Raw genomic sequence first — 24363 nt, forward strand, 5'->3', positions numbered from 1 at the left:
TGAGATGGAGTCTCGCTCTGTCACCCAGGCTGGGGTGCAGTGCCGCGATCTTGGCTCACAGCAACCTCCACCTCCTGGGTTCAAACGATTCTCCTGCCTCAGCCTCCGAGTAGCTGGGATTAAAACGCGATAAGCATTGAAGTGTAGCTATGCATTCACCAAACATTTATTACACATCTACTAAGGGCCAGGCACTATACTATTTTTGCTGGATATTCAGGAGTGAACAAAACAGAGCCAGTCCATATACGTAGCTTATGGTGTCATGGGTGACATCAACATTAAACCACTAATCATACAAAAGAGTTTAATGCAAACCATACATATATATAGAAAAAAATTAAGATTGTTATGAGAGTACTCCTTTTTACAAACTTTCACTTTCAGAACTTTCATAGGTATGTTGCTCCTAAAGGCAAATATGCATCAAATTTTACTTTCCATGAATAAATGGGGTCACTGGTCAGCTATAGTTATTATAGTTTTTGGTATCATGTCTAACTTTAGACTAAGATGTGTCTCCTCTGTGTGTATTTTTGAAATGTTTTCTAAACATTATTAATCTCATTATGTGCCATGAGTACAAAAGCAAAGCATATTTGTTGAGAGTCCTGGGAAAACATAGAAAAGAAGCAATAATAACAATAATAATCAAGGTCCTCAACATTTAGAATTTTCTCAAAGGGCTTACCTGAATATCTATCGGTCTTTTGAATGGAGACATATGGTCTAAGAACAAAAGCACTTATAGTCATTTGGAATATAACCTGTTTCTAAGAAGAGCAGTGGATCTTAGATTGAAAAGGGTGTGGTGGTTGTAACAGTGAGTCCCTCTGAGTAAGTAACATTGAAATTGAGCCCTGAAAACTATGTAAATATCAGCCGGAATACAGATGGTACAAGACAAAGGAATTAGCTTTTATCAAGGTAGAAAAAATACTTAGCGAGTCAGAGGAATTGAAACTAGGAATTCAGTGTGGCTAAAGTTTAGAGAGAAAAATGGACAGTTGCAGGAGCTAAGTCCAGAGAAATGGACAGGTAATATCTTCTACTACATTATCTCTGGGCATTAAAATTTGATTCTGCATGAACTTTATTAGTGTATTATTTAATTTACATCCATGTCAATTACTAAATTCATTAAAAGTTTGGTACAAGGTACAGATGAACTTAGGGAGTCTACCTAACAGATTACTCAAGATTGGTTTTGATCCTTGAAGTAGACCACTTCACTTAGCTAAGCATACATTTTAAAATACTAGAATCCAAAGGGTATCTTCAAGGATTTCTTTTTTAAACAGACCTAGCCATGTACAATAGAGTCAAGGCAGTATAAACTAAAATATATGTTTTCTGGTTCTTAGATCAATAGGACATACAGCAGACTGACATAGCATTTAGGAGAAATTTTCTCTGTATGTTTATGAAAACTGAAGGGAGTTTTTTTTTTTTTTCTCCACTGGGAGCTGACCATCATTACCTTCCAGCTGAATCTATGAGAGAATTCTGTTCCCATTCTCCTGAATTAATAGTTGCTAAGAAAATGCCACATAATTTATTTGCTATATGACTTAAAAGGCAAAGCATAATGAAAATGAGAGTAAAATAAAAGGCCATTAACTAGAAAATATTGCATATATAAATTTGTGTCATATATATAGTAAATTTGCATCATACCAATATCAGGGAGAAAAGTAAGATTACCTTGTCAAGCATCAAGCACAAGTAGCTAAACCTTAAATACAGTGGATAATGAGGAACACTGAGATACCAATGTTTTTTAAAACTTCTATTTATTTATTTTGAGACAGGGTCTCCTGGGGTGTGGTAGCATGATTATAGCTCACTGTAACCTCAAACTCCTGGGCTCAAGAAATTCTCCCAAATCAGCCTCCCGAGCATCTAGGACTACAGGCTTGCACCAACACAGTCGGCTAAATTTTTAATTTTATGTAGAGATGGAATGTTGCTATGTGCCCAAGCTGGTCTTGAACTCCCGGCCTCAAGCAATCCTCTTGCCTTGGCCTCCCAAAGCACTGAGATTACAGGCATGAGCCATGTGCCCAGTCAACTTTTAATTTTCATTTAACAGCTTTATTCGGTATTTAAGGTGTACACGACGGGTCCATAATTAACAAACAGATCTTCCCCGACTTACTACGATGGTTTGACTTACAATTTTGAAGTTCACCGTGGTGCAAAAGCGATACACGTTTAGTATAATCCTGGACTGAGGATGGGGTTATATCTGGATATACTCACTGTAAGTTGAAAATATCATTAATTGAAAATGTACTTTTGACTCATAACATTTTCAATTTATGATGGGTTTTTCAGGACATAATCCCATCCTAAGGTGAGGAGCATCTGTATACAATGTGATGAATTGGGATATAAGCATACAACCATGAAACCATCCCCATAATCAAGGTAACCAAGTATATGCATCAACTCCAAAAGTTTGCTCATGCCCCCTCATTTTTTCTTTCTTCTTCTTCACTTTCTCCTTCTCCTTCTTCTTCTTATGGTAGGAACACTTAAGACATATCCTCTTAATAATAATTTAAGGGCACAATACAGGCACTATGTTGTACAGCAGATCTTTAGAACTTATTTACATTATATAACTGAAACTTTATACTCATTGAACAGCAACTCCCAGTTCCCCCTTCGCCCAGCCCCTGGTTACTATCATTCTACTCTCTGGTTCTACGAGTTTGACTATCTCAGACACCTCATATAAATGGAATCATTCAGTATTTGCCCTTTGGTGACTGGCTTATTTCACTTAGCATAATGCCTTCCAGGTTCATACATATTGACAAATATGGCAGGACATCCTTCCCTTTTAAGGCCAAATAATATTCCCTGTATGAATAGACCACATTTTCTTTATCCATGCATTCTTCCATGCACAGCTATGCTGTATTGATATCTTGGCTACTGTGAATAATGCTTCAGAAAAGATGAGAGTGCGGATATCTTTTTGAGATTCTGGTTTTAATTCTTTGGGATATATACCCAGGAGTGAGGTTGCTGGATCATATGGTAGTTCTATTTTTAACTTTTTCAAGAACCTTTCTACTGTGTTCTATAGCAGCTGCATCATTTTCCATTACCACCAATGGTGTACTAGTGTTCCGATTTCCTCACATCCTCAACAACATTTCCTATCTTTTGTTTTTGGTTTGTTTTTATAATAGCCACCCTAACAGGGGTGAGATGACAGTGTTCATCTCACAGAGGTTTTGATTTGCATTTCCCTGATGACTAGTGATGCTGAGCACCTTTTCACATACCTGTTGGCCATTTCTATGTCTTCTTTGGAGAAATATATATTTAAATATTTTAAAAATCAAGTTATTTGCTTTTTTCCTGTTGAGTTGCATAACAATCAGTTCTGTTTCTGTACACTAACAATAAGCTACCCAATAATAAGCTTTTCTTCTATTGGATTGTCTTGTCACCTTTGTCATATATTGATTGACCATAAATATAAGACTTTATTGCTGGACTATCGAGTCTCTTCCATTGTCAACATTAGGAGTGCAGTTAGTAGATTTAAGAAAAAAATATGATTAGGTTTGTTTCATAAACCTACAGGTGATCTCTAAGCCTGTCTTTATGACAGTACCACACTGTCTTCATCATTGCAGTTTTACATCAAGATTTGAAATCAGGTAACGTCCTGATTTCAAAGTCCTCTAACTTTTTTCTTCCTTTTCACAATTGTTTTGGCTATTTGGTACATTTGAATTGCTATATAAATTGTGGGATCAATTTTTCAATTTGTGCCAAGATTGTGCAATTTTTCAATTTGTGCCAACATCTGCTAAGATGTTGATGGAGATTGCATTAAATCTGTAGAACAATTTGGGGAGAATCACTACCTTATCAGTATTGAGTCTTCCAATTCATGAACATGGAATATGTTCCCATTTATTTAGATTTTTAATTTCTCTCAGCAATGTATTAGAGTTTTCAGAGTACAGGTTTAGTAGTTATATTTTTTAATTTATGACCATTTAATCTATTTTATGCTACAAAGAATGAAATTATTTTCTTAGTATCATTTTCAATTTTTTATTGCTAGTACACAGGAATGTAATTTATTTTTGTATATTGATTATCTTGCAAGCTTCATGAACTTATCAGATCTAGCAGTTATTTTGTGGATATCAGATTTTTCTACATACAGGATTGTATTATTTGCGAATAAAGAGAGTTTCATTTCTTCTTCTATACTGTGGATGCCTCGGATTCCTATCTTTCTCCTGGACCTGGGTATTTTTGTTGGAAAATTTTAAATTACTAATTCAGTTTCTGTGTTTGTGTTAGGTCTATTCATATTTCTATTTTTTTTTCTTGAATCAATTTTGGTAATTTATGTCTTTCTAAGAATTTTTTCATTTAATATATTTTGCAGAAATTGTTGACAATGTTGTTCATGTTATTACATTCTAGTCTTTCTAATTTCTGTAGGGTTGGTAGTAATTACCCCTTTTTCCTTTAAGATTTTGGTAATTCTTTTTTTTTTTTTTTTTTTTTTTTGGTCAGTCTAGCTAAAGCTTCTCCATGTAAAAAATATTTTCAAAGATTAATGTATGGTTTCATCGATTTTTCTTTCTTCTTCTTCTTCTTTCTATTTTACTGACTTCTGCTCTAACCCCCGTTTTTTCCTTCCTTATGCTTCCTTAGAGTTTACTGTGTTCTTCTTTTTCTAGATTCTTATGGTGAAAGCTTGAGTTAATGATTTAAGAATTTTATTCTTTTCTAAAATAGGTATTTAAAACTAGAAGTTTCCCTGTAAGCACTGCTTTAGTTACATCCTATAAATCTTGACATGTTGTGCTTTTATTTTTATTCAGTTCAAAATATCTTATAATTTCCTATGTGATTTATTTTTTAACGAATGGATTTAGAAGTTGTTGAATTTCAAAATATTTTGATATCTTCCAAATTTCCTTCTGTTGAATTCCAATTTAATTCTGACATATTAAGAGAACATAATTTTTATGAATTCAAGCCTGTTAAGTGTATTGAGATTTGTTTTTTGACCTAGCATAGAATCTGTCCCAGAGAAAATTTCACGTGCACTTTAAAATAATATGTATTCTGCTTTCATTTGGTGGCGTCTCCTATAAATGTTAGTTAGGTCAAGCTGGTTGATAGTGTTGGTGAATTCTTCTAAATTGTAGCTATTTTTCTGTCTAATTGGCCTGCCAGCTATTGAGAGTAGGGTTTGAAGTCTCCAATAATAATTGTTGAATTCTCTAGTTCTTCTTTGAATTCTGTCAATTTCTGCATCATAGAATTTGGGACTTTCCTATTAATTACATACGTTTATAATTGTTATATTTTCTGCTCAATTGACCCCTTATATAATTAAAAATGTCTTTTTCTCTTGTTACATATTTTGTCTTAAAGTCTATTTTGTCTGATATTAGTATTGTCACTTCATTTTTTATATGTAAACAATTTGCATAATACATCCTTTTTCTTTGAAATTATATGGTTTTGGCTCTAATACATTTCTCTTTTAAACAAACTATGGTTGGATATTTTAAATAATCCTGTCTGAAATCTCTGCCTATAATTGAAGTGCTTAGTTCACTCCCATTTACTATAACTATTGATATGTACGTTGAGTATCCCATATCCAAAATGCTTGGGATTGGAAGTGTTTTGGATTTTGGATTTCTTTAGATTTTGTAATATTTGCATATACCTAATATCTTAGAGATAGGACCTAAGTTTAAACACACATTATATATATATATATATATATATATATATATATATATATATCTTATACATATAACCTGGAGGTAATTTTATAAAGCATTTTAAATAATTTTGTGCATGAAACAAAGTTTTGGCTGTGTTTTGGCTGTGACTCATTACAGGTCAGGTGTGATATTTTCCACTTGTGGTATTATATCAACCTTCAGAAAGTTTCAGATTTTAGAGCATTTCAAATTTCAGATTTTTTAATGGGAATTCTCAACTTTTAGTTGCAATTACATGTGCCATACTGTATTTTTTCACATCTTATTCATGTCTTTTTTGTTCCTGTTTCTCCTTTACTGCACTGTCTTGTTAGTTATTTTTAGTGTGTAATTTTAAATTTTGTTTTTAACTATTTATTTTCTTAGTGCTTGCTCTAAAGATTACATATGCATCGTAATTTATCATAATTTACTTAAGTTCAAACTAATTTAACACAGTAAAATTTAGATATTTTTCTCTGCTAAGCTCCATTTTTGCTCCTCCTGCTTATAAACACAATAACACAATGTTATACTTTTTATGCCATCTTAGGTCTTTTAAAGAAGTTAAAAGAAGAAAAACATATATCTATATTTGTACAGTCTTTTATATGTATCTATGTATTTATCAGTTCTGTGATTCTTTATCTCTTCATTTGGGTTCGAGTTACTGAATATCACTCCTTTTCAGCCTGAATGACTTTATTTAGTTTTTTCTTGTAAGTCAGGTCAGCTAGCAAGAAATATTCTCATTCTCAACTTGGTAATATCTTCATTTTACCTATATTTTTGAAGGATAGTTTTGTTTTATATGGAATTCTTGGTTGGCAATTTTGTGTTCTCTGAGAACTCTGAATATATCATTTCAATACCTCTGGCCTCTATTGTTTATGATGAGAAATTAACTATCAATCATGTGATCCCTGTACATGAGGAGTCATTTTTTTCTGGTTGTTTTAAAGACTTTCCCATTTGTCTTTCAATAATTTCAAATGAAACTATTTCAATAGTTTGACTCTTATGTTTTAGGGTATTGATCTCTTAGTGTTTATTCTATCTGGGGTTTGTTGAGCTTAACCGTATTTGTGAAGTGTTTGGCCATTATTTCTTCAAATAATTTTTCTGCCTCTTTAACATTCTCTTTTTTTCTGGAACTCTTGTAACATCTACATTGATATGCTCAATGTTTTGACACAAACCTATGACTCATGTTCGTTTTTTATACTGTTTTACCTCTGATATTCAGATTGGATAATTTTTATTTATCTATTTTCAAATTTACTGATTTTTTTTTTTCTGTCTTACTATCTGCTCTTGAGCCCCATTAGTGATTTTTTAAATTTTGGTTATTCTACTTTCCAATTCTAGAATTTTCATTTGGTTCTTTTATATAGTGTGTATCTTTTAGTTGAGATTCTCTATTTGTAGTTATTGTTACCATACTTTCATTTAATTACTTAAACATGCTTTTCTTTAGTTGTTTGAAGGTATTTATAGTAGGAGCCTTTAAGTCTCTATCTGCCAATACCTGGGCCAATTCAGAGACAACTTGTGTTGACTGCTTTTCCCCATGAGAATGGGTCACAGTTCCCTGTCTCTTTGAACGTATCATACATTTTTCTTGAAAATTTGACATTTTAAATAACATATTAAAGTAGCTCCAAATTCTGATGTTCCTTCTTATGCCCAGCGTTTTTTAAATTGAAGTTTTAATAACTTGCCTAGATGAAATCTGTGGAATCTGTTTCCCCACAGTGTGTGGCTGTTGATATTCTTTCTCTGTCAAACAACAGAAACAAACTGTGTGCCTAGTTTCCTAGAGGTAAGCATAGCTTAATTTGCATTAGTCAATAGTTGGCCAGCAGTTGATCTTAAATACCTCAAGCCAGTAAGACTTCCAAATTTTGCTAAAGGTTCTTTATATGTGTTAAAGGGTATATTCAACATGCAGGCACATTTTAAGTTTTCATGAAGGAGACACAAGGAGTCCTTACTGAGGCCTATTACGGCGGCCTCATTTTGCAGATATGCTGGTTAAATTAAATTTCTGGCCAGTCTGCCAGTCAGTTACTTGTTCCAATCAAGACTGCAACTTTAGGCCAGCTGAGTTGCTATTCTGCCTTTTTGTTTGCCACCTAGGTCTCCACCGTTACTGACAATGCTTCTGGACGTGGAGTTTTAAACTTCTGCTTCAAATAAAATCAGTCCCTGTGGTGATGAAGCTGCTTATTTCCATGGCTTGTTCTACCTTGATAGAACTATTATGCTTGACCAAGCTGGGAGTGGGGACTGGGGGCAATACAGGCAAATACACCACAAATTCATATTGTTCATATACAAAGTTTAGTACTTTTTATAAATAATCACTTTTTAATTTAGCATATGCCATTGGTTGATATCCAGGGTCATAAAATGTTTTCTCCAGTGTGTCCCATTTTACTGATTCTTGGGGAGATTTATCAAGCTACTCACTTTATCATCCCCAGAAGTCATGTACCCAGACACTAACTTCTAAGCACCTACTCATGTGCTAGGCATAGAGCTAGCCAATTTATTTACATTACCTTTTACTCTTACAACATCTCTATAGATATGTACTATTATCTTTATTTTTGGATTAGTAAAAGGAAGCTCAGATAATTTAAGTAGCTGGTGCAAGAGAAAAAAGAACAAATTAAAAATATAAACGCAAAGATACCATGTTACGTACTTCCAAAGGTAATAAACACAAGTGGGAAGATAGGTGATTATTACCCAGCATTTAGTTGCCAGGTTTATTTAATGGCCAACCTGAAGTCCAAGTACTCTGATTTACTACTGTCTAGTATAAAGGCTAATTAGCAAGAAAACACCAAATAAGTCAGTAGGAGAAACAAGCTGTTTTTGTCATGGATAGACTCTAATCATTAAAAAAACAATCATTATATTGGCTCATAAAGTTAGAATTTGATTCGCACATGTAATTCTAATAAAATCCAGGGTCCCACGTGACCCATATTCGTTAAAGAGTTACACCAACAGAGAATCAGCCCAGCAAAAATAGATCATCAAAAAATAATTATAATCTCAATTTACATTTTAAAATTAATATAGGGAACTCATCTACAATGTACAGAACATTCCAGAACTTTCATTTCTTCTCCTCCTTTTTTTTATACCCATCCAGTTCTTCACAATCTTTCAACCTCTGAAAACACTCCAGAAACCATATCCACATTCAGAGATTCTCTTGTTATCTTTATGGGGTAGATAAACCTTGCTTTTGTAGATACTTTCCTTTTACACAATCGTCATTTTTCCTTAAGTATTCTCCAAATTCCACACCGTTTAAAATTTATAGGATGAATGGATAAAGAAAATGTGATATATATATGCACCATGGGATATTATTCAGCCATACAAAGGGTGAAATCCTGTCATTTGCAGCAACGTGGATAGAACTGGAGGTAATTATTTTAAGTAAGGTAAACCAGGCACAGAAAGACAAATATTATGTGTTGTCACTCATATGTGGGAGCTAAAAACATGGATCTCATGAAAGTAGACACTACCTTGGTGGTTACCAGAGATCAGAAATAGGAGTAGGGAGAGGGGACAAAGGGGAAAAATAACATAAATTTACTTATTACCACTGAACTGTATACTTAAAAATGGTAAAGGTATATTTACTTTTATTTATATAGAGGTATATTTTACCTCAATAAAATTAAATTTAAAAAATTCAGGCCAATCACATTGGCTCATGCCTGTAATCCCAGCACTTTGGGAGGCTGAGGTGGGTGGATCACTTGACCTCAGGAGTTTGAGACCAGGTGGGTAACACAGTGAAATCCTGCCTCTACCAAAAAAAAAAAAAGAAATAGCTGGGTGTAGTAGCCTGTGTCTGTGGTCCCAGCTACTCAGGAGGCTGAGGTTGGAGGATCGCTTGAACCTGGGAGATCAAGGCTGCAGTGAACTGTGATCATGCCACTGCATTCCAGCCTGAGTGACAGAGCCAGAACCCCATCTCAAAAAAGAAAGTTCATAAAAGCATATCAAATATAGTACTTTTCCTTAGACATAAGAGGAAGCACATATCTGAGAAGACACAGGCTTGAAGCTGTTAAACTGGCAAATAATCATAAATGTAGTGGGGAATATTCACTTTCTTATTTGTTCTACCCTGTCATCATTATTAGCTGCTTTGTTCACATAGCTAGATATGGTCATATGTAACAATAAGGGAAAAGGCACAGATTTGGGTCTAAATCACTGACTTTTAGTTCTCGATCCTTCTATAACTTTGGTTAGCCTTGGACATATATCTTGTTTTTTTTGTGCTTAATGTGGTAATTTGTAAAATGGACATAAGAATGCTGCCATGCTTTGCTTATGATCTCGAAGAGTCAGGTGAGATGATGGACGTATAAAATCTCTATAACTGAGATATTGCGACAATTAAGTGGGAAACATTTGTAAAACTCTTATCAAAGTCCCGTTCATAGAGTAAATGCACAAAACTTAGTGTCATTAATACTAGCTCTTGTAACTTCCAAATTTATAGTTTGGGTACATGAATAGATAGTGATATCACCCACAGTAGATTTTGGGAGAGGAATATAACATGTTGAGTTTTGGATATACTGACTTTGAGATGGCTTTGAGACATAGAAGAGGAAATGGTCCATTTGAAGCTACATATGTAGGTCTAATCTGAAACTACATATTGGGCCAAATATTAGACTTAGGACATAAAATGAAATCGGTGACTTTGGTAGAGACTGCTTAGCTGCTTAGCCCATGATCCATTCCACTACATTTTGAATGCCCATTGCAGTTTGGCATTGTCATGAGAATAAATTCTGGCCAATGATATATAAGCTAAAGTGTTGTGTAGATCTTCCATGAAGTCCCTTTAAAAGGGTAGAGGTATCCCTTTTTTGTCCACTTCCTACATCTTGCAGCCTTTGAAAAGCAGTTGTGATAGATAGAGAGCTGATAGTCATCTTGATCCATGAGTGTTAAGGACCTCACCAAAGGATGGCAGATCTGTGAGATAGAAGGGATCTGGATCTTCAACATCATAGAGCAATGATACCAACCTTGGACTGCCTACTGGCAGATTCCTTCTACAAGAAGATGAATATATTTCTACTTTGTTTCAGTTACTATAATTCTTTTTTAATCTCCCTAGATATTATTCTAATTGATACAGCGAAAGCTACATTTGTTGCTATGGATAACAATCAGGGAAACTGTATAGAATGAGAAGAAGGGAGGGTTCAGAACATGTCCTAGAGAAACATCAGGATGTAAGGGGCAGGTAAAGCAAGGAGTGTCATCAATATAGTAAGGAATTACATAGAGAGGTAAGAATAAATTCAGATAAGATTAGTGACTTGGAAGATAAGATAGGACCAAGTGCTAATACGGAAAGTGTTCAGTTAATGGCACATGGCCTACAGATAATAGGACTAAGATATGTCCAGTGGATTTAACTACAAGAAATCATTGTTGTTATTGGCAATAATGGTTTCTGAGCAGTGGTTTGGATCAAAAGCAAACAACACAAGAGAGGAGAGGGAAATGTGATAATAGAGAATGTGTGTTTAAGTAACAGTGACTATGAAGAAGATTCAAATGGGAATAATAACAAGAAAGGGGAAGTAAGAGACATTTGTTAACTTTGGTTGCCCAGAATCTGAATGCCCTGATTATGTCGAACAAAATCCCCAAATACAAATGGAATCTGATGGGGGAAGTTCAGTTTTTGAATCTGGAATGAGTGACAGAATTACAAGGCACTATCTAGAATTCTTTCCAGCAGCAATGACATTCTTCACCCAGTGTCTGCAGTGGTAGAGTGGTGCATGGCAACATTTACATCTAGTGTATGGGGGCCAGACGTCGTGGCACGTGCCTGTAATCCCAGCACTGTGGGAGGCTAAGATGAGTGGATCGCTTGAGTCCAAGAGTTCGAGATCCAATCTAGGGTATGATTTGGACTACAGTTCTTGGAGCTGAGCCTCTTTTTTGAGTTCTGCCCATTTTGAGCTGGTTTTCTATCCCTTTGTTTAGGAATGGGGACAGGTCTGTATCTTTCTCCTAAAGTCCATTTCTGCTTCTATCAACAAAAACTGGGTTCTGTTATTCACAGCTATGAACTCTGACAAGTACAGTGGAATGCATTTGGAAAGGAATGTCTGAATATATTTATATTGTAATCTAGGAGCTAAAAACATTCACCTGATCAGGGATAGTGAGGCAGCAGAAAAAGGGTAAAGACATGCTTGTGTTTGTGTGCATTCAAGAGACAGAATAATTAACTGGGGCAAGATTCCTCTGAAATAAGAGATAAGGCTTTCTGCTGAATATAAGGATTGTTATACATTCACCATCATAATGGTAAATGATAAATTGTTAGATTGGCAGCTTACACAAATATAGTACTTTCATTTTACAAACGATTTTTAAAAACATTTATCATAGTAGAGAGAGATAAAATAAAATATTTTAATTCAAATTAACCTTTGTAGAAAAAATCACATTATAATAAATTTAGACTTATATTAATGGTCAAACTATGACAACATATAATTAGTAAAACAAAAGAGAATTTTAAAGGGAACATGATAATAGACTTATTATACATATCTAAGACATCCATTAACTATATTAAACCAAGGTAAGGAATCAATAAAATGATCAACACATTTTTCTCTTAGGACTTTGGGTTTTCTTTTGTAAACAAAGGTAGGTCACTCACCTGAGGATAGTGTATTCCTTTTTTGGAGTGTTATGATTTGTGATTCTAACATAAAAAGCACTTTGTAAATAAGTGTTTCTAATTATAAAATGTGTCTCAAAGGACAGGCTTTAAGGGTAGACAATTCAAGTTTCTTCAGCAACAAGGAAAATAAATGCAGAATGCCATTTGGCCTGTTTTTTTTAAAAAAATGGTACAGTCTTGGTGCAGCTGCTGTTGGGTCCAATCAACAGATAGACTTTAAATGCAATAACCTTAAAGGGAGAGTGAATTTATAGCAACCCAAGTAAGGGGTCTGACTGGGGCATGTATTTCTTTGTGTTTCCTTTTCATGTTATGGGCTCTGTAGCTACCCTTGTATTTACCATTTGCAGTATATTCAAATAAATGCTGTATTCATACTTTAAATATGCATATGGGCATCTACTCTTTCCCTAGGGTGCCCCAAATAAAAAGGGCTCATTTCTTATCTGCAATCTGTAGGATGAAATCTTTGAACTTATTTTCCTGTATGTTGTGATAGGTTTTCCCTGATTTAGCCCCAATATTTTGTTTGTCAACCCTTCTGATTTGTGATAGTTTACAGTGGTACTCTGTGGCCCCGTAAAGATCACCCATATCACTTTGGTTCATTTGTCACCACTAGTGCTCATCTGCCACGTTGGCTTCCTGACACCTGAACTCCTTTTCCACAGCAGTGCTTAATGGTTAATGTGTACTCTGGGAATTCTGGTTTGTTTACTGGTTAGCAAATTAATGACTTGAGAAAGGTATCTTATTGAGAAGCAGTTAGTTCAATGGAGATTGCCACCATCTCTACGTTGAGAGCAAAATGGCTCAGTGTCTTCAGCCCTTGTCTTCCTCCTGATGTTCAGACTTACATATTCAAATGCGTGTTTTCTGATCACCCTATTTTCAATGTTCCAAGAGCTCCTTAAGACTATTATATCCCAAGTTGAGCTCTGTATGTCTGATTTGCTCTCCTCTTTCCATTCAGTTACTCTCCTTTGTATTTCCTATCCTGACGTAACAGCCTTCCATTCAGCCAGTTCCCCCAAGCAAAAAACCTGGAAAAGAGATCATCCTAGAATTGTCCCTTCATTCCCCTCATCATCCCATCTACTTAATGACTAAATTGTTCCACTTTCATCAAGTATTTCTTGAATCTGTCAGGTTTTTAAAGTTCTATTCTGCTTACTCATTGTCTCTAACTTGAGTCACCCTGCCACTAGTTTCACTCTCTTTTTTTCACTCTGAGCTCAACCGTCAAAGGGACATATGAGGATGCAAATCTAAAGCATATAAAAAGTCCCAACATCCTTATATTCTACCCTGGAAAAAATTCTTTGAGATTTCAAATCTTCCATGACCTGGCCCATCTTGACAATTTCATTTGTCATGGCGTCATTTTTCAGCCTTCCTACATATAAAAGGAAGTACCCTTATCAAACTTGATTAGGGTAAGTGGATAGGTGGTTTTTGGAAAAATATTGTAAAATTGGAGGGATTATATAAATGTGTTTACACATCTTCAAACATTTTATTTTTCTTAGAATATACAAGTGGTCACTCATTTAATTCTCATTTGGTATGGGGTCCGAGACTTTTCCCGGAGTAAAAGCCCACAGGTTGAAGTTAAGCATATTGCTTTTTGCATAAAACACTTCTACATTTCATAATCTGTGACTTTTAGTTTGGTTTCTTTGAATTACAGTCAGATTTGGAGATGCTGAAAATAATCTGAATGCAAAATACCTCCATTTTTTGGGGATTCTATCCCTCATACCCAATCTTAAACAGTTGTCTTACCTACATCTAATTCAACAGCACCGTGTTTTTTTTTTTTTTTCCTCACTCTGTCACCCAGGCTGGAGTGCAATGGCATGATCTTGTCTCACTGCAACCTCCGCCTCCCGGGTTCAAGCAACTCTCCCACCTCAGACTCCCATGTAGCTGGGACTACAAGCCCACGTCTGGCTAAGTTTTGTATTTTTTTTTAGTAGCGATGTGGTTTCGCCATGTTGGCCAGGCTGGTCTCGAAATCCTGACCTCAGGTGATCCACCCATCTCGGCCTCCCAAAGTGCTGGGATTATAGGTGTGAGCCACCACGTCTGGCCTTTTTTTTTTTTCTAATCACCTTTATCAAGTCTTCCAAAGCATTCAATTTAGTATTCATAGAAACCACAATTCTCGTATCTTTTCATTTCTATTTCATTAGTTTTTATGATATTTAATTAAATAGGACAATTTTAATAATAAGAATAACTTGCATAGCCAGGTCAGGAACCACAGACTGTTGCCTCTTGGAGAACATACTCTCAAATGGTGGGAGCCAAGGTACATGGTACCAGAAAGGATACTTGAACACCTTTCAAAAACATCTATAGGTTACTAATATCCATCAATAAGTTTGGAGTGGGAATTGGGCAGTTTATATGTAGAAAATGAAGAGTTTAGGGTAAGTCAATGGTGCTTGCTTAACAGAGCCTTTTTATACTGAACTGTGTATAGTCCTTCAATGTAGGCCATTTTTTCTTGCTTCAGTGATTTTGCTCCTGTCACTTTTTCTCTCTGGCATGTCCATTTACTCTTCATTTGCCTCTTCTCATCCTTTAAGACCCATCCCAGAGATCATGTTCCCTAACAAACTCTCCCTAACTCCTACTTTCCCAGGCACATAAAGTTCATGGAAGGCCACAAATAAAGTACATTCACTTGTATATCTCCACACAGTGGTATCATCATTACCAGCCAATGCAACAACATAATTGGTGCCAGCTAGTCTGTTTCACTAGAACTAGCCAAGTTGAAAAAATAAAATATGACATAAAACAATTAACTATGAAGCTAATTTTTCATAGTCTTTTGATGAAGAATTATGAATGTCCTTGAAAGCTTTTCAAGAGTCATCAGAGAACAGATGGGAAGAGACCAGCTTTTCCATTGACACCTGTGAATAATAATATCTGTATGATTCTCTCTGATCAATCTAAAAATAGCTCTTTGGTGATATGGATTGCATCTAAAACATCTTGTGGCTATATGTAGGATGAGGCTAAAACATTCAGTTTCAGGGCTAATTCCTACTTAATTCACTTAAAATGTATTAGTTGAGATACAGTGAGAGTAGGATAAACAAATGTACAAAATGTTTGAATCAAAGAGCTGCTTTTTGCCATAACTAGCTAAATAAATTGAAGTTACTTGTCTCTTAAATGTACTAAATTCTGAAGAATACCTAAAATATTATTAACCAAACTCCTTCCATTTTTTTAAGACTAGAAGGGATCAAGGTCAATTTCTAGAATTGCAAACGTATCCATGGAAATGTGATAACACGATAAAAACATAAAAATTGGTCTGGCTCTTTAGATCTATTTTTAATCTATATAATAATGTGAAGTGTAAAGATTTAAATCTTCAGTTTAATCTGAATGTGAAAACAATTCTTACGATTTAAATTAAGAAAGTACTTACTGGCCATCTACAATATATCAGGCTTTCTGGTAAGTACTGTGGGTTATAGAGATAACAATAAGAGAGTCCTCTGCCCTCATGAAGCTTTTAATCTTGCTGGGGAAAAAGCATATGTAAATAGGTATGATACATGATATATACATAAAATATTACATGAGTGTTATAAAAAGGGGCAAGAAAACCTTAAGAGAATAAAGTGCTTATGTTTGAGAAGAGCAGGTCACATTCATTGAGGTAATAGCAGTTAAGATGAGTCTTGAGGGATGTGTAAGATTTTGGGAAAAAAAATAAGGGGAAAGAGAATTCAACCAAAGGAAGCGTTTATTTTTTTGTCTTGTTTTTTGTTCTTTGTTTTTTTTTGCAAAAGCTGAAGAACAGAAAACTTCAGGTCATTCAAAGCTTCAGACATAAACAGAAATAGTGGAAATTATGAAAAACAGGGTTGGAAAGATAGGTCAGAACAGATTCTATGTTCAATTCTTTTGCTACTACGTGTGGCCATCAAAGGTAAGGAGAAGGTTGGTAGGAAGAAATTGCAAGTGTATACCAGAGAATCCTGACGGACAAAACTGGGATAAATAAAGCAAAATCTGATCTAGAGTAAGGACTCTGGAGGCAGACTGCGGGACTGCATCCTGGTTCAAATACTTGCTAGCTGTGCAATCTTGGGCAAAGAGTTTTATCAGTCTGTGCCTTCATTGCCCTCCTGTAAAATTAAAAGGAGAATAGCAACACTTTCATAGAGTTGTTATAAGTATTGAGCTACGTAAAACACTTGGAACAGTGCATGGCAATATTAAGTGTTATCACCATCACTTCCATCACCACCCTAACCATCATCATCATACAAAGGTCTGCATGAGGTACTATAAAATCAAATATCTATGGAAAAGCAATTAATATAAATGAGCAAAGTGGGACAGGTGCTGCAAACTGAGGACAAAGCTTGCTTACCCCAGGCAATGCTTCTCAAACTTTAATGTGCCCGTGAATCACTTGGAAATCTTATTAAAATGCTGACTGTTATTTATTAGATACTGCATTTCTTAGCAACTCCCAGGTGATGTCTGTGCTCTGGGCCAGAGACCACACTTTGAGTAGCAAGAAACGGAAACATCTGTTACTCAGTTGTAGCTGATGGTGCCAAGAGAAAATATAGTAATGAGTGCCTAGTAGCCAGATGTAAATTTTCAAAAGAAGACAGAAATCCATATTTTTTAAAAAAATGAGGTCTCTCAATTTTTTTTTTTTTTTTTTTTTTTTTTTTTTTTTTTGAGACGGAGTCTCGCTCTGTCGCCCAGGCTGGAGTGCAGTGGCGCGATCTCGGCTCACTGCAAGCTCCGCCTCCCGGGTTCACGCCATTCTCCTGCCTCAGCCTCCCGAGTAGCTGGGACTACAGGCGACCGCTACCACGCCCGGCTAATTTTTTGTATTTTTAGTAGAGACGGGGTTTCACCGTGTTAGCCAGGATGGTCTCGATCTCCTGACCTCGTGATCCGCCCGCCTCGGCCTCCCAAAGTGCTGGGATTACAGGCGTGAGCCACCGCGCCCGGCCGAGGTCTCTCAATTTTTAAAAGTTGTCAATTATTTAAAAACAGTGGCTATGCAAAAATACTGCATGCATTCAGGATTCAGCCTGTGGGTACTCAGTTTCCAAACTCTGGGCTGGATGGAGAGTCAAGGTCTAGACTGGCAATGAGAAAAAAAGGAAGTTTGAGTACAGAGCAAGTGGACTGGACAGATCCTGGGGGCAAAATGTGAATGTGTGAGCAGGCTTGTAGCACTGGTTCACACGGATATACTGGGTACATTTAACATATTGCACACACTGTAAAGAGCCATTTGAGTCATTAAAATATTGGCTTGTAATTTGTAGGAAATAAAATGCTGAAAAGCTATTTGGTTGAAAGCTATTTGGTTGGGGGTGGGGTCTGAATTTGTAAGAAGCCAAAGTTAAAGAAAACTTAAGAGAAAACAGTTGTCTTACAAGGAAGTGCATAGAGCAATATGAATTGCTAACGGAGATTTTCAAGAAGAGGAACAACCAGGCCTACTTTAATGAATTAGATAAGGCTCATTTCTAATCAACAGCATGTATTTGCATGCAAACAATGAGCTAAGGTCTTTAAACAATAATTTCTTCCTTTAAGTACATTTACGAATGCCTCCCATTATCTTATTTACACCATTAATTTGCATGGCAAACCAGCATAGACTATATACTAGTACATTTTGGTTTAAGAATTCAGAAGTAGAGAGGTTTAAAGGAATAGTAACTTAATGACTGTACATGAAGTCTCACACAAGAAGGGCTTTTTAACATGTCTAGACTTACTTTTAACTTCCATGTATTCTGAAAGAGATTTGTCAAGAATCATTTCAAAGGTAATCTGAAAATATTATCTCCTTTGGGACTGCTTGCCAGAAAGGTGCACACATTCCATTGAGAAGGGGCTACTACCCAGATGTACGTTTCTACGTACTATTCACCTCTAAAAGTAACCAGAGTTCCTTGAAAAAAATGGGTAATTCTAAATCTGGGATAGGCAAAGTCCAAGGTGAGCCTGGGACAATTGAGCAGGAAGCTCTGGGCAAGAATAATAACTGTAATTCATAATAATATATTGAATAAATAAAAATTTATGAGTCCATTTTGATATAAATATAGAGGAAAAACCTTTTTTTTTTTTTTTCAAACAGAAGAAAGCCAGCTGGTAAATGTTAAGATCACGTCAGATTAGGAAAACCTCCATTTTGCAAGCCCCACTGTAATTACTGAGTTAGGGAAGGATCATCAATGGATACTAAAGCCATTAGATGATTTATTAATTGCGAAGAAAAAATGTGACATTATAATGCAAGATCTGTCAGTCACGACCTGAAGCAAGTAATAAAACTTTGCAGCATTTAGTGAGACTACTTCATATGATGCACCTCCTGATGTGATGTAATACAAAATACACAGCATCTCATATGAAGTATTCTCGCCAAAAATGTTTGACATGCATCTCTTGAAGTCTTATTTAGACCTAACTTCCAGTTTACTAGAAATTCAGAGAATAGAGAACAAGTTAAATCATCCCATCAGGGGAAAAAAAAGAAAATAAATCCTGAAAGATGAGACATTTTTTGAGGCTAGCGTCCTGGACATTTTCAAATTTCAATATCGGTGAAAAAAATGTGGAAGGGCTATTTTAGACTAAGAAGGATAAAAAATAATAATAACCAAATGTAATGCATGAGCCATGATAAGATATTGGTACTAACTCCCCTGCAAAATATAAAAGACATTTTTGAACTATTAAGGAAATGTGAATATGGAATGGATATTAACAATAATGCAGCATTATATTTAATTTGGAGGAGAGCATAATAAACAGGCATGGTTATATATGGCATGTCTGTATTTCAAAGCGACACATGCTGAATTATTTAGGGGTAAAATATAATGGTATTTATAACTTATTTGCAAAAATTTTAAAAAGTGTGTGTGTGTGTGTGTGTGTGTGTGTGTGTGTGTGATGCCCTATATATGAGAGATACAGAAAGTAGGTAGAGAGAGCGGGAGAAAAAAAGCATATATGGCAAAATGTTGACAATTGTTGACTCTAAGAATTTAGGGGGAGGAAAACAGTGTAAATGGGCATATGTTTTGCAATTTTTTCAATTTTTCTATATGTTTGAAATTTTTCACAAAAAGACTTGGGGAAAGAAAAAATTCAAAATTATTTTCATTAAGGTAACACTGAAATTAAAGCCACTATTCCTTAATGCATATTAGTAGAATAATTGCCTTATCTGTGATATGGGATAAGCAATATCAGACTTGTCTAAAAGAAGAAAGAATTATAATGTTTTGAAATCTTAATTATTATTGCTAAGGATTATGATTCAGAGGTTCCTCAATTTAGGAATTCCACTTCCCACTGCCTTGCTTCTGTCTCCCATTCAATCTTTTATCAACTGACATTATTCTAAGTAAAAGCCTCTTCATTATGTTGTCGGCAATCCATTGCTTGAAGGCCTGGCTCCCCAGAACCCCTTGACTGGTATGTCTTCTCCTAGAATACTCCAGAAGAAAAGGAGCGTATGAAGATAGTGACTGCACATTAAAATGACTGAAACCATAGTAAATTAGGATGAGATTCTGGGCAGATAAACAGTCAGCTGGCTAGGATCATTTTTTTATGCCTTGGACTTCTTTGGCAATCTGTTGAAGCCTGACATTCCTCAGAATAGTGTTTTAAAGCCCAACAATAAGATCCTGTAGCAGATATAATAAGTACTGCAGTTTTGAAGTAGTGATAAGCATAAATGATATTTTGATATATTTATTATAAATGTAATGAGATATGTACATATCTGTGACTTCATAGGTACTGCTAGTATTACTGTGATTTTTTGCCTACTTTCAAAATGAAAAGGAATGCTTAATTTCAGTTAGAGGTTAGTAAAGACAAATAGGTAATTTTCTTCTCCAATGAAGAGCATGGCGCCCCTTGCTATTCACGGACACTTGCTTAAAGACTTGTACACAGGCTTGCTTTGTATCAACCTATGACTTCCCCTTACAGCCGATAGGTTTTTATTTGCACATCCTTCGTGTACAAAGACAGTTTTGGTGGCTACGCCATCATTAAACTCATTATTATCATGCTTAAACCTACAGATGTATCCAGTTCTTCTGTTATATAATTGAAGCTGTAGCGAATTGTCTATCTTAAACTGCATCGCTAACTGACTACATTTCACACTTCATTTGCTTCCAACATAGACTAACCTTCTTGGATGTCCACTATTATTTGAACTTTTGAGATTTTTTTTCCTATTTCTAATATCTTAAAATTTCAGAAGACTTAAAGTTTTGCAACTACAGGGCTCCATATAGACATCTAGCTTGAATTATACACTTTCTTTCATTGATGTCCCTGGACTAAAAAATGTTAAATATTTCTAACCGCTGTACTTAAAGTCCATTACAAACGAAGACTACTGTTGTTAAGTTGAATAGGCATCTTATTTTTCACCGGTGCAATAAATAACTTCTATTTCCTTCTAACATCTGCTTGCGTTGCACTGAGAGTACACTATTGATTAGCAATAGGTTCATGATTACAGCCCTTCTATAATTGTTAGGTTAACATATTATTCATAAAATATTATTTTATTAATTTTTACTTGATTTGCTACTGGATGCTTAGAAATAGCTATGAGTATATTGGTAGAACCAGTACTTATATTTTATTACATTTTTACATTTCATAAAACTTAAATGATATAAAAATCCTGAGGAAGTATGCCACAAAAGTGGTCTCAGTGGAAATTTAAATATGTTAACATTTATTTTTAAAACGTAGCGTGAAATAGACAACTTTAAAAGCTCAGCTTAAAAAAAAAACTCAAGGAAGCTGAACTTGACTTTATAAAGCACTGAAGTGCAATATTTAATGTAGGTCAACATGTTTAAATGGGAAAATTGTTTTTCTAATTACAGCCAAATCCCTAGCTGTAATTAACTTAAAATTTGTAGACTATTTCACAACAGAGTCAGCATATACCACTTTCTTATAAAATTAGAAAGATCTAAAATTTTAGAGCTTATTTGGTGAAACAGGCATATTGCTACATCTTTGTTTATAAATTATAATGTGCCTTTAGAGCCCAATAACAGATAACAAGATTTTGAAAATTCAGGTGAATTAGAGTTATCAGAGGGAATATTAATACGCTCTATTCAAATACTATATGAGTAAGACATTTAAAATAGGAAACAATACTTTATATATTATAGAAAAATAATCTTCCAGTCGATTTAATCCACTTTATGAATTCTCTCTGTATATATATATTTATAGTATGGTATTCAATTTTTTTAATTTTCTCATTTCTTACCATCTTAATTTGGATTAGATTGAGCCTAGTTCAGAAATGACATTATACAGGTTTATACCTGTTCATAGTATAAGCACATCAGTTATCTAAATAATAAAATACTTGTATGATTAAGAGAAGAATTTCAATCTGGGAAAAAAGTATATGACTTACCTAAGGAAGTAGTTTAACTACAAAGTTTAGTTCTTTATTTTATCTATCTATAATCAAGAAGATTTTCAAAGCCAAGACTTAATTCAAAATATCTTTTGATGAGGCTATAATTCTTTAACTTTGGCAAGGGGTGTGTGTGTGTGTGTGTGTGTGTGTGTGTGTGTGTGTGTGTGTGTTTAGGTCAACTAATGTGTTTATTTTGTACAAAATATGAATTGTATCTACTTTCTGAATAATGTAACATGAATAAAGAGGGAAAGAGGAGGTGGGCAAAGACAACTGACATAATTTCAAAATCTTCTTTTTAATACATCTTAACGAAAGATATTCATCAATGAGTTGTTCTAGCTTCCTGAATATTAAAATCCACCTATTATGTGGAGGATGGGTGGGATGCAAGAGCTTGGCAAAAGAACGAAGTTTTCATTGTTCATAACAATAGTCTCATTTGGTAAATAAAGGCCAAGTCTTCCTTTATGAAACAAGACACATTAACATCAACAACTGGAAGCATAATACAAAATCCCATTTATAAACTATCTAGGCTTTCCAACTGCAGCAGCACGCATTTGGCTTTCTGTGCCTTCAATACATTCCAAGGGAAATGTAAATGATGATTGAATTTGACAGTAACCTTTTTGAGGTTTTGTTTTCCCCATTAAACTTGTACCTCTTTGGCTCAAGTTCCCCTTCAAGAATGTATTCACAAATGTGGTGAAACTAGAGGTAAGTAACACTATCACTTTTTTTAGCTTCATAGTCATATTCATAGCTATTTTTAAAACTAAGCAAAGATCTGTCTTTCCTACAAAACAATCATTTATTATTGCTTTTTAAAATCTTCTTGAAAAACAACGGAGATTCAGCTTGTTGAAGTTAAAATATATTGAAGATATTCACCTTTAAGCAATCATGTGTGATTTTTAAAGCAGACTTCAAGTTTAAAATAGCAGAAAACCACTAACTAGCCACAAGTATATATTTTAGTATATGAAAAAAAGAAATAAAAAATTTCTTTACTGCTGTTGATTAATGGTTGATAGGTTCTTTAATGTTAGTGCCTTTCACCCTGCTTAAAATCTCTCATGAAATATTTTTCTAAAGAAAGCTTAAAAAGGTCTGCAAAATGTTTTCATTCCTATTAGATCTGTCACCCTACCTCTTTTTTCTGTCTGACAGCTGTTTGCAGACCTCCTGCCACCGCAGATTCAGGCTTCCCAATTTTTCCTGTAGAATACTGGCATCTGTTTTTGAGGATTGCTGAATTATTTCTTCCCCAGTTGCATTCAATGCTCTGACAACAGTTTGCCGCTGCCCAATGCCATCCTGGAGTTCCTGTAAGATACCAAAAAGGCAAAACAAAAATGAAGCCCCATGTCTTTTTATTTGAGAAAAGATTAAACAATGTGCTACCACATGCAGTTGTACTGGCAAAGAAAGAAATATAAAAGCTCCATGTGAAAATTTCCCTATGAAACTGACATGCCCATATCCAAAGGATACGAGACAGAAAGACACCTTTTATGTGTCAGGGAAAAAAGCACCCTCTCGGTTAGCTCCAGTTTTTATTTTTGTAAGCTTGTCAGCTAGAGGATGTTATAATGTCCTACAAATCAATTAGTTGGAAACCTTCTCAAGAGCAAATTTGATTTCTTGTCCCCACAAGGATGTTCCATGTTTAATAGTCTATGAAATGCTGTAAAATTTAAACATGAACAAAGTATTTGGGTTTCTTAGTGATTGTGGATACGAGAGGTGAAAAAGAACAAACATAGGTTAGTCACAGTATTAAAAAAAACTCTAGAGATATTTAAATAAAATTAATTGCTATATTAGAAGAAAATTCATTTCAAATTCTGTCTGCGTCAATGTATTTTGCATTATAAGCCACATAAAACTGAGAATTAATTGCTTTCAGGAGCATCCCATCAAGATATCCCTAAGCTACAGTAATAAATTTTAAAATAATCTATAGTCACCAGAACATTTTTATGATTGTCAAGCTTAAATATTGTTTACTTTTTTCCTGAATGAAATTTTAAGAGTAAAGTATCAGAAAAATAGTTCAATTGAAAAGGAGAATATTACAACCAAGTACACACAAAAACAAAAATGCTTTTTACCATTAAATAAAAATGGCAATTACGTTCTATTTAACTTTTTTAAAAAGATAATCTAGAATTTGTAAGGCCATTAAAATAACATATTAACTAAATATGAACCTTAGAAAATGAAATAATATCTGAGAACTTGAGGTACCTACCATATTTAAATCTGAATGACTCAAATCCTTATGTCACTGACAGAATAATGTGTGTATGTAGAAA

General features: G+C 34.6%; 1 protein-coding gene across 14 annotated transcripts in view; it reads right to left on the bottom strand.

Annotated features, from left to right (window-relative positions):
* The window catches only part of DMD (dystrophin), a 2616526-nt gene that overhangs the window by 829057 nt on the left and 1763106 nt on the right, over positions 1-24363 (bottom strand). For all 14 annotated transcript variants that reach the window (XM_063804906.1, XM_063804905.1, XM_063804907.1 and 11 more), the window contains one exon: positions 23196-23371. In XM_063804906.1, the coding sequence (XP_063660976.1) occupies positions 23196-23371 (176 nt within the window). The remainder of the gene's footprint in view (positions 1-23195; positions 23372-24363) is intronic.

Source organism: Pan troglodytes, chromosome X, assembly GCF_028858775.2.
Source record: "Pan troglodytes isolate AG18354 chromosome X, NHGRI_mPanTro3-v2.0_pri, whole genome shotgun sequence".
Lineage (NCBI taxonomy): Eukaryota > Metazoa > Chordata > Mammalia > Primates > Hominidae > Pan > Pan troglodytes.